Source organism: Alosa pseudoharengus, unplaced genomic scaffold, assembly GCF_046254945.1.
Source record: "Alosa pseudoharengus isolate Yale_2024_CS ecotype anadromous, Long Island Sound unplaced genomic scaffold, YU_APseudo_1.1 YU_APseudo_1.1_scf_21, whole genome shotgun sequence".
In the NCBI taxonomy this organism is placed as follows: Eukaryota; Metazoa; Chordata; class Actinopteri; order Clupeiformes; family Clupeidae; genus Alosa; species Alosa pseudoharengus.
Genome location: NW_027468674.1, coordinates 21,356,594 through 21,370,486, shown reverse-complemented (window position 1 = coordinate 21,370,486; position 13,893 = coordinate 21,356,594). Strand labels below are relative to the sequence as shown.

The window sequence follows — 13,893 nt, the reverse complement described above, 5'->3', positions numbered from 1 at the left end:
TAGAAAAAAAAACGCACTTCTAGAGCCTGTTATTTGTTTTGCAAAAATCCACGGGTCCCAGTTCTTCTGGTCCAATCAGAGCAGGGCTGTGTGAGATCTGACGGTCAATCACATGGTGCAGTCTGGTGCGCATTGACGCACAAGTGCCAACTGCAGCTTTAATTTAGAGGAAATTACTGATTTCTAAAGAAATTTCAGAAGGGGGGGGGGTAAAAAGTGCAGGGGATTTCTAAATAAATTTCAGAAACACATAGGACTTTGGACAGAACTGTCACTTGTTCAGTAAATGATAGCTACAAAAATCCTCTCGAAGGAAATCAGTCCCTGCCATTCTATTATGTACAAATGCATGAACATGTGCATGAGCACCAATACATGAACACTTATGTTTTCTTTTTAAGATGTCTATCGTCATACTAATGCCATTGGGGGTTGTATAAATTACAACCATAACTGTAATTATATGAACATAAGTGTGTGCATAGAAAATAAGTCCAGATATTGTGGCCAAAGTATAATAAATATTCAAAAACTTGTGGGTTTGCAACATTTGCAGGTCTGGTCTGCTTTCTAAGTATGCCTTTGTGTGGCTATATTACCATAGCTCCATGTGATTATGTAAACAATATTCAAACCAAAACAGCTATACCCTAGACTAAGCTATGGCACTTTTTAACTAAGTCAGTTTTTATTCGTATCTTATAGGAAGTGGCCTAGCGCATTGTCTAAAAATCGCTAATGTACACCACCTAATACACATTAGCCACTGACCAAGAGAAACCTGTTCAGAAGTCTATGGTGAGTTGTTTATATGTTATTTTAAGAGCGCATTGTCAACAGTCATATTGGCGGGTGCACCATCCTTCTATCATCCATGAACGCACACCAGCGCACGTCCATGCAAAACATTATAAATTGCATTATTACAATGGGAAACATAATTAGAATAAAAATATTACGAAATACTGTACAACTCATGATGAGTAGTTATTCACCATTATTTGCAAGTTGGTAATGACTGCGTTAAAGGGAATGACAGATGTTATTCTCATTGGTTTAAATGATGTTACGCCCCAAACACACCCACGACAGAAACCTAGGAACACCTTGTTGCGTCATGCACTTGACGTTTGACATCCTACTAAATTTGAATAAGCTTTTGACTAGTGACGATGCGCTTTAGACTGTCATGATAGGGCCCTAATACTGAGATGATTACTTTGCAAGGCAAACCAGTGTTTTTTTTCTGTTTTCTCTGTAATCAGGTTTCTTCACCTCTGCACTCACTTTCAGTTATTTTAACCGTCTAACTGATTATGGCCTTGAATTAAATGCATCACAAAAGGTGATTTTTTTTTTTTGCATCCATACGAGCTTAGTAGGTGGCTTAGCTGGCTATGGGTAAACAGTAAAAAGCCCATGATAGTGATCCACATACCTGGTCCCAGCCTGTTTCTGAAAGCAAGTTTACAAAGTCATTAAGTGCTATAGATTCATTATATATGCAGATGTCTACACAGATATGTCATTGTGTTTATTGCATTTTATGTATTGGCTTCCAAATGAAAGCATTACTACTCCTTTTCCTGGTAGGTAAAGTATATGTGTGTTTGTGAGTGTATGTGGGTAATGTGAATATGTAACATATATTTGTTAGAATGTGAGTATAATTGTCAAAGTATTTGTGTGAGTGTAAATGTAAATGTTTAGATGAGTGACATATTTAATTCTACCTCTGAACATCTTTTGAAAACATGTTGAAATGAATGAAAAGACACAGTGCTCATACTTCTATAAAATGACAAAAACGAGATGAGGTCAGTAAAGGATATCCTCATGGCTATGATTCGGCCAGGACTGTTACACTGTTTAAGTAGAATTGTATTATTTTTCTCCATCTTATTTACTCATGCTTTATATGTCACTCTACAGTCTACACTTCTTCAGATATCACACCAGAAACCACGAGTCCTGGGAAAAGAAGTATCGTTCCTGAGGTGAAATCCACGACAACAGCCACTGCAGGAAAAAGAACTTCTGCAGACAGTAAGTTTCCCCAGCTCATTCAGAGCAGCAGTTTTACGGCAATGCTTTGGCGTTTACAATTTACTTGTTATAATCCTTAATGCTCAAATCAAATGAAGAATGCAGAGCTAAATAACTAAGTTATACTATCTGTAACCTTACCTAACCGAACGTCATGTTGCTTTATGATTTCATTGACTCATCACAATTTTTATAGGAAGTAAGTATGAAGGACTAACATACAGATTCCATCAAATGTTAGACATCACATTCATCAACAGGAGAGACTTTCATTATTGTTGGTCAGTGTGAATGCTTATATTGTTATAGTTCTTCTCAGTGTGAATGTTTATATCTTTATAGTTATTGTGGTGTGAACGGCCTTTATGTCATGACACTTTGTTCACCAGTGCAGTGCTTCGCCCCAATATAATCCAAAGTCAATACCTGCCTAGGAAATCGCCTTGTCTTAATCTGCATTGCCATTTGTACTCGTTGTGAATATGGAGGCCACAAGTAATTAGGATTTTTTTTTTTTTTTGTTGGCTCACTTTTACCCATCAATGAAAGATACAGGATCCAAAAGGATTTAGGGGTCCAAGCAGTGAAGCATTATTATTGTTTCCGCCTAAAAGTGGTTGTGCAGCAAAAACCATAAGGCCTAGGACTGAGAAACTTTATATTATTGTGTCAGACCTCCGTCTCTACACTGGCCCCAATCCATGAGGTACTGCACCTTTGGTTGGTGCTATAATAATCTATAAAAAAAAATGCTCATATCTCAAGTACAGTTAGGTCTAGCCTCAAAATCCATGCATCATTTTAATTTTCACAATCATCTGCCTCTTTTTGTTTTTTGTCTTTTGTGTAGTGTGTGGCACACACTGTAAGAAATTTTCCCGTAAAAAAACAGGAATCAACTGGCAGCAGAGTTTCCAGGAGATTCCTGTTATTTAACGGTGCCCTGGTTTAACATTAAGTTAATGTAAAATAACAACATTAATTTCCTGTAAATTAACAGGAAACAACTGGCAGGATTTCCAGGAGCTTCCCGTTGTTTAACGGCAGACTACCATAACATTAAATTCCTGTATAACAATTTTCATGTTGGGTAACAAGAAAAAAATGTGATCTTCACGTTAGTTACACAACAGGTCTTTATTTTTTTACAATTACAGGAAACAAGTGCCATATATTGAGTTCATCCACTCTCAAATCAACATTTTAAAGATAAAAATCCATGTTTTCACATCAGTTACTTATTTGTAATTTAACAGATATTTTATTTCACAGCACTTACTTGACAGTCTAACAGTAAAGTAATCTTTTTGAAAGATGAAGGGACATGAAGCAAGATAGTAATTTTGGAAAATGTAGACTGACTATAATCGTATTTCAGGATCAGGGAATAAGACACAGAAGAATGATCATGGAAAATAAAAACATCGCATTAGGCTCGTGTATCATGTATGAATGTAAAATGTAGATACATAGTAGTATTTTGAAAATCGGATTTCAAAGAACAGGCAATAAGACACAGAGGAATTACAATGGAAAACAAAAACATTTCATTAGGCCCGTTTAAAATGTAGACACGCTATCTAGTTGTATTTTGAAAATCGTATTTCAAAAAACAAGGAATAAGGTACAAAAGAATTATCATGAAAAACAAAAACATCGCATTAGGCTCGTGTATCACGTATGAATGTATATATTCACGTATGAATGTATATATTCTCTAGTTGAATTTCAAAAATCGGGAATAAGGTACAAAAGAATTATCATGGAAAATAAAAACATCGCATTAGGCTTGTGAATCACATATGTATGTAAAATGTAGACATGTTATCTACAGTAGTACTATTTCAAAATGAAATAAGATACAGAATAATTATCACAGATAATTATCAATATCATTGCATCGCATTGGGCTTGTGTACATGTGAGAATGAATAAACTGACAGATTATGTCCAGAAGAATTTAAAGTACAGAGATGAGTATAAATGATAATCAGGGAGGAAATCAAGTAACATTCATGAGAAATCAAGTATAACATTCACTTTACTTATTAGTGATTGTTCTTAAGCTTCTTCTGGGCCTTTTTTCTGTGAGAGAGAGAAAGAGAGAGAGAAAAAGAGAGAGTGTTACAAAAACTGATAGGGTACACTAGGATTCATGTAGAGGAAAATTGTGCCAAAGTGAATGAATCGGATGTGAATTTGTAACGTTAACACACTTTCTCACAATGAAATTAACTGACATTTATTACTTACTGTAACTGCATTTATATTTGATTGAATCAGTTGTATGAAGTAGAAGTATAGTGTTCTGTGGTTATTACAGCAGTACTATGCATGATTGCTCTCTACAGAGGGTGTAATCCTGCATAGTAGTGCTTATAACTACATAGTAGACTACTACACAACCCCCCCAATACATACCACACATAAAACAAATTCTGGTTCGAAAGTGTGACATGAACTTACCTCTGGATGAATTCAAGGGTGCACGCTGCCTCCTCCTGATACTGCAGATTCAGAATGTAGAAGGTGGAGAAACATGTCGCAAGGCCTGTTAGAAATGTGGCGAGGTTGGACCCTTCACAAACGATTAAGGATTCAATGCTGACCATCCACTTTTGATGATTACCTTGTAGTTCACCTGAAAAAAATAATTTATCATATTCAATTTAAGATATAGATCCACATGTCAACTATGATTAGATTCATTTTAGGATTTTGTCCAAACAAAATTCAATACAGAAAAAAAAACATTTAGTGTTCAAAAGTTGATTTAAATATGTAATATGTTGATCATTATTACTCTAGTGAATGAAAACAAACATACCTAGTAATATCAGGCGAGGCGTCACAGGTAGGCTTGGAAGACTCAACATCAGCTACGGTTGCACATCCCTTAGCAAAAGAAAAGAAAGGCACTCAACAACTCTTCGTGATGTGTGTGTGTGTGTGAGTGAGAAAGTGAATGTAATCTCTGAGTGTGTGTGTATGTATGTAAGGAGTGAGTGAATGAGTTGTCTGCAAGGTGAGTATGAAAGGTGTGTGTGTGTGTGTGTGTCTGCCGTTGAATTATTAAAAGTGATGAGGCGGGTGTGATAAGATGTTTGTGTGAGGAATGTGTGTGCAAAGTAAGGGGGCTTGCTTTTGAAATAGTGTCCGTCTTATCAAAACCACATTGTTTATGGTTTCTATACATGTGCGTCGAAAGACCTAGATAGATAAATAGATAGATAGATAGATAGATAGATACTTTATTGATCCCCAGGGGAAATCCAAGACCTGCATGTCTCTTAAATTTTATTTGGCAATCTGGAACACAGCATGGAAGGTCTATATTGGGTATATTGTCATGAATTTAGGTATGGCTCACATAAATAGACGCAGTGGACTGATGCCCACATATCTGACATGTAAACATCTTCCTGTTGCATGCCGCTAGCTCAAATGAACTCGGGAGGAATACCATACGCGTGTCAGGCAACCACCTCTGCTATGGAGAGCTAGCTAGGCTACTAACTATCATTAGCTTTCTAAACTGAAGGACTTAACACAACTTTAAGTAATTACCAGCACGGGCGAAATCCATGCATACAAGTAAACACTGAAAGCAGCAGTCAACACTGATCCGTTTGTGCCATATTGTTTATTTGGCCACTGGTTTATTAAACTGATGATGCTAAGCAGACTTAGCTAGCAAGCACGTGTTATAGCAGGTAAATCCCGCGAGCTAAACTTTCAAAAACTACGCATACCCTACACATACCAATACATTTAGATGGCTCCAGATTGCAATGAAGAAACGTAAAATTTGATCGACAAGTGTAGTGATAACGATAACGCATGGCTTAAGAAGGGCGAAAGCGCGGTCTTGGCTAGCTGAATAGCACTAGCACTAACTTCGTTTCAGCAGGTTAACATTCAGAGATGTTGTATTATACAACTTAATATAAACATGACCAGTGTGCTTTCAAACGTTGTATTTCTGGTCAAAGGTGACAGATAAACTCACCTTATTGTGTTGATAGCTTTCGATGGGTTTGGGTATGATTCCAACGTATCGTCTTCTCTCAGCAGACAGCTTCCCATCACCAGAACGAAGGTAACGTTAATAGATAACAGGAAGTACGTGTGTTCCAGAATAAACATTACGGGCGTGGTAAATAACAGTGTTGGAGCCTGATTTTACATATTTGTCTTACTAATGACCGGAAAGTCCTGTTTATTAAAGAAAACCGGTGAATAATGTTGGAATCTGGGTGTAAATTTACAGAAACTTTTTACAGTGCAGCTCCTCTCGGCAGCAGGATAGTTGGAGGACAGGATGCCACCGCAGGGAGTTGGCCCTGGCAGGTCAGCCTTCAGACACCAAACCGCCTGTGTGGAGGCTCCCTCATCAACAAGGAGTGGGTGCTGTCTGCTGCACACTGCTTCAGCAGGTGAGGGGCCACAGCATATTTCTTCTAGTTGACCTTTGCTGATGTTTATATTGATCGTGTTTATTCACCAATAGATAGTTATCTCTGGTAGATAGTTTCTGGACACTGGTCCATTAACTTGTCTAGCTTATGATTCCTGGTATCAAACATGTAGGCTTAGTTTGCATTTGGTTACAGAGAAGTGTGCCCACACAGTATGACTTGTACTTTAAGAAGTTTACTTTTGTGTTCTTCTGCTGTCATCTAGTTAATGGTTCTCCCTGTTCATATTCCCCCTTCAGTGCCAGCACAAGTGGGTGGACTATCCATCTGGGTCGACATTCCTTGTTCAATTCTAACCCAAAAGAAGTGTCTAGAACCGTGGCTGAGATCATTCGACATCCTAATTATAATGACTCCACACATGAGAATGACATGGCTCTGCTCCGGTTGAGCAGTGCTGTCTCCTTCAACGGCTACATCAGACCTGTTTGTCTGGCGGCCAGCGGCAGCATTTTCCACCAGGGAACAGACAGCTGGGTCACTGGCTGGGGAACCATCAAAGAAGGAGGTGACAGTTCTTATACTGTACATATCATCTAAATTCTTATACATATCATATTGTATACATATCAGTGATCAAGAATAACTAATGGGCTTACAATCTTCAACTGAAAAGAAATGTTCATAGAAAAATGAACATAGGTCTACATTCTCACCATGATTGTAAAAATGTAACTTCATCAGTACTGTGATGTCCTTTCACTTTCACTGATGTCCTCCTCCCTGCTCTCCACTCCACTCCACTTCTCTTTCAGGACCTTTTCCAAACCAAGGGGTTCTTCAGGAAGTGGAAGTTCCTGTAGTTGACAACAAAGTGTGTGATGAGCTCTTGACATTTATAAAAATCACAGAAAACATGATATGTGCTGGCCTTCGTGAAGGAGGGAAAGACTCCTGTCAGGTACATATGAATTGACTTTCAATATTGTAGATCCATTATTGACCTTCTAACGTCACGCCACCCAGATATTTTAATATTGTGAATCAATAATATTTGGTTAGGAAACTAGTCAAGAAGAGGTTGCTCACTTCAGGTCTGTTTATTTGGTGTTTTCCCCAGCACATTAGACATACAAAAAGCTATGTTTAAAATTGTTTTACTCCATTTCCTTTTGAACAGGGTGACTCAGGTGGTCCAATAGTGATGAACGACGACTCTGTGTGGGTCCAGTCTGGGGTGGTTAGCTTTGGGATGGGTTGTGCTCGACCTAACCTACCTGGGGTCTACGCCAGGGTCTCCCGTTATGAGGACTGGATCAAATCCCACATCAGCAGTGACCCACCAGGCTTCGTGCAGGTCATCACCCCTACCCCACTGCTTCCTGTTTCCACCACATCCAGTGGGACCAAAGTCACATGCTCATTCTGCCTCTACATCCTTCTGTCTTTTCTCCTTCTCCCTCTCCACTGATTGGAAATCCTTGTTTATCACAGGAACACAGGGCTTTATAATTCTGAATTATGAGTAATGTATTAGCTAAATGTGGCATTTGTATATTTATTTTATTTCTACAATGCATTTATAATATGCCATGTTTATTACTATATACTATATACAGTAACTGCACTGCAATAGACTCATTCTCCTGTAAAATTTCTCCTGAAGTAAATACGATTCTGCAGAACTTACTGACTGATTCATATTTATTAATATCCTATCAGTAACATACTTAAATTGATCAACATGGATCACATTATTAAAAAAAAATCACAGCAAAGACCACCAATACTTTTCCAAAGACAGCTTACAAATTAAAAACTTAAACAAAGCCTCTTTCTCAGCCATCATTAAAAGCACTGTCTTTTCTCCTCATCCATAACAGTTTGGTACGGTAGTGCAGACTGTCAAACACACAGAAAAATGGCATACATTAGTCAGTAAATGATTCAAGATTATTGGCTCCCTTTGCACAAGTTGAATCACTTCATCACAGAAAAGAAAATTATCTCTGGTTCCTTGCACCCTAATCACCATCTCTTCCAGTTGATACCTCCAGGGGGCACTACTGGTCCTTGCCGTGTAAACTTGTCTGAACTTGACAAGGACACCTACACTTAAAATAACAGCAAAGAACAAAATGGTTAGTTTCCCTTAGTTTTTCTGTTTCTGCGTATGTGATGAATGGATATTCTGGGATGAGATATTATTTCATGATTTACACTGTGTTCTCATCAGCTCAACAATTGATCCATTTGCCTCCTAGAATTAGTTACACATTTGAAAATTTTTTTTTTTTACAATTTTCAATATCAAATATCTTATTCTATTTATGGATCAAACAATGTGACCATCATCATCTAAGATTGAAAGGGGAAATATGGCAGACAGATATATGCAGAATATAGCCTACTGTTCATATTCATATCATATTCATGTCTATAGATCATACATATATAGACTACTACAAAAATGTATGATCTTTCATCAGTAGGCCTATATGTAATGAATATGTCATTATATGGTCAGTTGATTTAACACGCCTGTAAAGATACCAATTTGCCTTATTCACCCGGTGGCCAGAACAAGGCTCCAGGGTACACTTGCCATTACACCTCAGTGCAGCAGATGGTGGTAATGCACTCCGTTTGCAAACTGCCAAAAAAAAAAGCTCACCGAAAAAAGGGTTTGCTGGCCTGTTCATAGATATTAGAAAGCTAGATACTGCATTGACTGTCGAGTTCTATTAGGTGGCATCGCAAACGCGGCCGCCATATTGGTGTGGGCAACACCTTTATTGTCTATGGGCAACATTTGCAGGCAATCACAGACACCTGTCTGATTTCCAGTCAGAGTAACATGCTCCTCCATTGGCCTCCAGTGATTGCTGCCCCCACCAAGATGGCGTCGCTATTTACGTACGTTCTGGAGCCCAATGCGGTATAGCTTTCTAATATCTATGGGCCTGTTGTCCACCCGTTCTTCTTCTTCATTCTTCAGTGAGTTTTTTTGGCAGTTTGCAAACGGAGTGCATTGCCTCCACCATCTGCTGGACTTAGGTGTAATTGCAAGTGTACCCTGTAGCCTCGCTCTGGCTACCGGGTAAATAAGGTGGATTTTCCAGGCTAATTTTACAGCTAAATGACAATAAAACAGAAGTGATCATTTTTGGACCACTACTGTCAACATTGTAAGCAAGGCTCTTGGCCCTTTGTCTGTTAACCACCACAGTGTTGTTAATAACCTCTCTTTCAGAGCTCTTCCAAACCAGGGTTCTTCAGGAAGTGGAAGTTCCTGTGATTGACCACAAAGTTTGTGAACCAGAAACATTCCCCAAAACCACATTCCCCAAATGGTAGAATATCCATTTAAACTTATTTATATAACTGGCTGTGACATTTGTATTTAATGGTATTTATGATGCATTTACTTTAACAACATAACTGTAAAATCCCTATCAAAATAAATACACCATTTTTTCAATAAACACAAAATTAACAAAAGGGACAACAAAAGCCTGGAGTTCTGAAATACATATCAATCCTTAAAAAGACTTAAACTTTCTATTAATTTAAGTGGAGAATACTGAAACCTTCCATGGGAGTGGTGGCACTGAAAGATGCAACTAAATGAGGCGAAAAAACAAACCCATAACAAAGAAGCAACATGATATGGGCTTTCACTTTCTAGCATGTAAGACTTTTGGTATTATGTTATACTGCAACAAGGAGACAGGCCACATTGTATCACATTATTAAGGCCTTTCCAACTCTGTAAACACAACCTTAACCAATTTATGGACAAATGGATGTACTAACTAGATGCATAGGCCTAATAGAGGAGCCTTCACTAAGAGATTCCTTTAAGCCAACCAGTCTCAACATGGTTTCAAGGAAATGATGAGTAGGCCTATTTACAGTCTAAACAGGCCACTCAGGTATATATATGCAGGTTAGTCTGAAGAAGACGCTTTGTGAACCAAGGTATCAAGGGGAGCCTAGGTGCCTGCTATACAGGATCCAAAAGGATATATTTTCTACCACTTTTTTGTTTTGGAATGGCTGTGATGGCTGAATACATTTACATTGTGGCTGCAATTTTATATGTGCAAGGTAAGTAGGCCTAACTGTGGGGTTTTATAATGCTCAGATTGAAATATCTTCAGATAGACAGAGAATCAGTAGATATCTTCAGACTTCAAATCACCATAGATTTGAAATTAGGTAGGCTAGTGAAATTAGGTTTCTGTACATTACAGAAAATCTATGCAGCCTACGTAAAAAAAAACTTGTGTCTGATCATGTATGTTGAAATAGGTCCAGCCTCTACAATCACACAGGAGGTTAAAAGCACTGATGGTGAGTATCAGCCATTATATGGTATCAGCCATTTCAACAGGATTTTATTCAGTACTGAGAGAATGTTATGTTTGCTTCCTATTATGACGTATCAACAGACGAGTGAGAATTCTTATCAAAATTTAATGGCAAACTTGCCATTTGGATTTAATTATGGGGTGCATTTCAAGCAACATGGATGACTTCACTGTTGATCAGAAATGATTGGGGATTGAATCAAGAGTATCATCGTTGTATGTAGCATTCAGATCTTTCATGACATTCATGTCATACTGGTAGACCTTTCTGGTTCTAACATTAAAGGTGCTTTGCTGTGTTTTTTTTTACTTTAAATCATCCAAAAATTACCTAGAAATAACAACAGAATGTGAAGAAACAACAGTTTTGAAGCAAGGTCAAAAACGTCTAAGCAAGGTAAAAAAAAAAGTCTAAGCTCTGTGTTGTCAAGATATCTACCGAAACTGGCATGCAAACCAACTAGTGCTGGGCTGGCTCTCTTGCAACACCACATTGTACCACACGGCTGCTGTATTAAATACAATGCAATGCAGTACAATACAAAGTCAATGGAAGAGTCCTGTGTAGCCGCGTTCAAGACAATCAAAGTCTATTGAGTTCCACAGAGATCCTTTAAAGCAACAATATTATCCATCAAGTTTACCTTGAAATAACTTCTTAAAATGATTTTATAGTATACAGACTCACGTATCGCATGCATCTCACTACCTCCTTGAAAAGGGGTATCATTGTAAAGTGCCAACATGGGGTAAATACTGTTTTTTGCATAATTGGACTGTAAAGCTACAAGAATGTAATTCTGCCTGTTTGGTGTGCCCCATATATATTTTTTATCTGGTTAGATAGGATGGGAAATGAAGGTAGAATTGATAATGTTGTCTTCTCTCCTTTCTAGTTTGTGGCACAACTCCTCTTCTCAGCAGCAGGATAGTTGGAGGACAGGATGCCTCCGTGGGGAGCTGGCCCTGGCAGGTCAGCCTTCAGAGACCCTACGGTCACGTGTGTGGAGGCTCCCTCATCAACAAGGAGTGGGTGCTGTCTGCTGCGTACTGCTTCAGCAGGTGACCTTCAAAGGCATCATCTCTGACAAAACATAGCAGTAGTAATTCATCTTTAGAACTGTCCCACTTGTCCTATTGTTGTTAAATAATACCCTTTTTGGTCTCTTATCTTTAGCAATGATCCTTCGTACTGGACAGTGAAGTTGGGACAGCTCACCCAACAGGGCAATAGTGTGCATGCAGTGTCCCGAGACGTGGCTGTGATCATTCTGCACCCCAACTGGGACAGAAACACGTTTAACCACAACATGGCTCTGGTTAGACTTAGCAGTCCTGTCTCCTTCACCAGCTACATCCGACCCGTGTGTTTGGCAGACAATGACAGCATATTCCTCAATGGGACAGACAGCTGGGTGAGCGGATGGGGTTACATCAAAGAGGGAGGTGAGATGTTTGTCGGTGCAATTATTTGATGCACTTGTAATCATGGTTAAGGTTATCTTTATGATATTTGGTAGACACCTTTGTCCAAAGTCACTTATATGAATTTCACATTAGTTAAAAAATAATAGTTTCAAGTAAAGTTGAAAAAGCCTACATTAAGCATTTCGTCAAAAACCAATAACTCTGTAAAATAATTATTTAATTAATTAAGTGTAAGATGAACAGGAGTCTTCTTGAAAGTCCTAAAACGATCACAAGAACAAATTAATTACCTTAAATGGATGGTATTGCTCCAATGACGTTCTTATTAGGAGAAGTATGAGTATTATGTGTAAATATTTATAGGTCATCATCATCTGGAGGTCATTCACATTCCTATCCAGTTTATAGTAGCTATAACAGGTTTAACTTGTCAGGTGACTCCTCGGTTTTCTTGTGTTGGATGGATACTGAAGCCCATAATATACAGTATGCGTCATTGTGCCATTATGTATGAGCGGTATCAGTGTGAGATGCTGAAGAACGAGTGGTGGCTGATACATATATATTTAAATATGGCTACCTAAAAATCCAACAAACCCAAACAAACCCACTGTCTGAGGTTCTAAACCTTGTTTAACATCTCTTTCCTTCCAGAGCCTTTACCCTCACCCAAAACCCTACAGGAAGTGAAGCTTTCAGTGGTGGAAAATTATGTTTGCAGAAGTCTCCTGGGATCTCAAGCTAAAGTAACTGATGACATGATGTGTGCTGGCGCACTGGAGCAAGGAAAGGACACATGTCTGGTATTGACCGTTTCAAGAGAGTTCCATTATCAGCTTCATAGTTGTTCCCACAAGGCTTCCGTTCTATACATTATCCCTTACTTAATGAAGCGGAAGTAGATTGGGAACAAAATAGAACGTTAAAGCATTGTTTTTGTTTTTCTTGTTGAAAGGGTCTATAGTTCAGAACATAACTTGGGCAAGGGGCATGCTGTGGGTTCATCTTGACATAAACTATATAGTTACATAAGATGTATATGAGAATAGTTTTTTTGTCTTTATCGAAACAGGAAGACACTGGAGGTCCAATGGTGAACTACCAGGACTCTCTATGGATTCAATCTGGGGTGGTGAGTTTCGGGAAAGGCTGTGGCAGACCTGGGCTACCTGGAGTCTACGCCAGAGTATCTGGTTATGAAAAGTGGATCACAAACTACACCAGAGGTGACCCACCAGGCTTCATCCGGTTTAGGTCCACCAGCAACGTGACCACACCTGCACCGACAACTAGCTCACCAGCAACATCTACAGAAGCTTCTGCCAACAAACCCTCCGCCTGGTTCTCGCTCCATGTCCTTTTCTTCACATTTTTCACTATAGCGCTCATAAAAGACTGAAAGGGGACGTCAGTCTTCCTGGACAACAACACATAGGAATCTACTGTACTGTAAAATAATTGCCCAGAAGAATCAAAGACAAAGACTTGAATGGGTCCTGATTATAATGACTGTAAAGACAAACATATTATGGGCCAATTTAAAGTATGGGCAAAGTGCAAAGTCGTAAGTCTAACTCAAGTTAAGTCGGCTGAGAGCTTTGTTATAGTATAGAATTGTTATAGTTTAT

The 13,893-nt window shown here is 38.6% G+C and overlaps 2 protein-coding genes and 1 long non-coding RNA gene across 4 annotated transcripts; 2 read left to right on the top strand and 1 right to left on the bottom strand.

Moving 5' to 3' along the window:
* Window positions 1-3,164: 3,164 nt before the first annotated feature.
* LOC143137819 (uncharacterized) lies at window positions 3,165-6,328 on the bottom strand. Its single transcript, XR_012990099.1, has 3 exons — window positions 4,874-6,328; window positions 4,513-4,687; window positions 3,165-4,131 (listed from the first exon to the last, which is right to left on the bottom strand). It is a non-coding gene; the product is annotated as an uncharacterized LOC143137819 (long non-coding RNA).
* A 2-nt stretch (window positions 6,329-6,330) lies between these two features.
* Window positions 6,331-7,935, top strand: LOC143138256 (testisin-like; the record flags this gene model as incomplete). The annotated part of the gene is made up of 4 exons (XM_076298754.1): window positions 6,331-6,482; window positions 6,764-7,032; window positions 7,280-7,425; window positions 7,645-7,935. Coding segments are annotated over 4 exons (858 nt in total), but the record flags the coding sequence as incomplete, so codon positions are not given.
* A 2,492-nt stretch (window positions 7,936-10,427) lies between these two features.
* LOC143137817 (serine protease 27-like) lies at window positions 10,428-13,695 on the top strand. 2 transcript variants are annotated; one of them, XM_076298147.1, is made up of 6 exons: window positions 10,428-10,574; window positions 10,779-10,820; window positions 11,734-11,899; window positions 12,015-12,283; window positions 12,920-13,068; window positions 13,338-13,695. In XM_076298147.1, the coding sequence occupies exons 1-6, from the start codon at window positions 10,520-10,522 to the stop codon at window positions 13,662-13,664; spliced, it is 1,008 nt and encodes a 335-aa protein (XP_076154262.1). In that variant the 5' UTR covers window positions 10,428-10,519; the 3' UTR covers window positions 13,665-13,695. The 2 variants fall into 2 exon arrangements, with proteins under 2 accessions (XP_076154262.1, XP_076154263.1); XM_076298148.1 differs by lacking the exon at window positions 10,779-10,820.
* The last annotated feature ends 198 nt before the right edge of the window (window positions 13,696-13,893 follow it).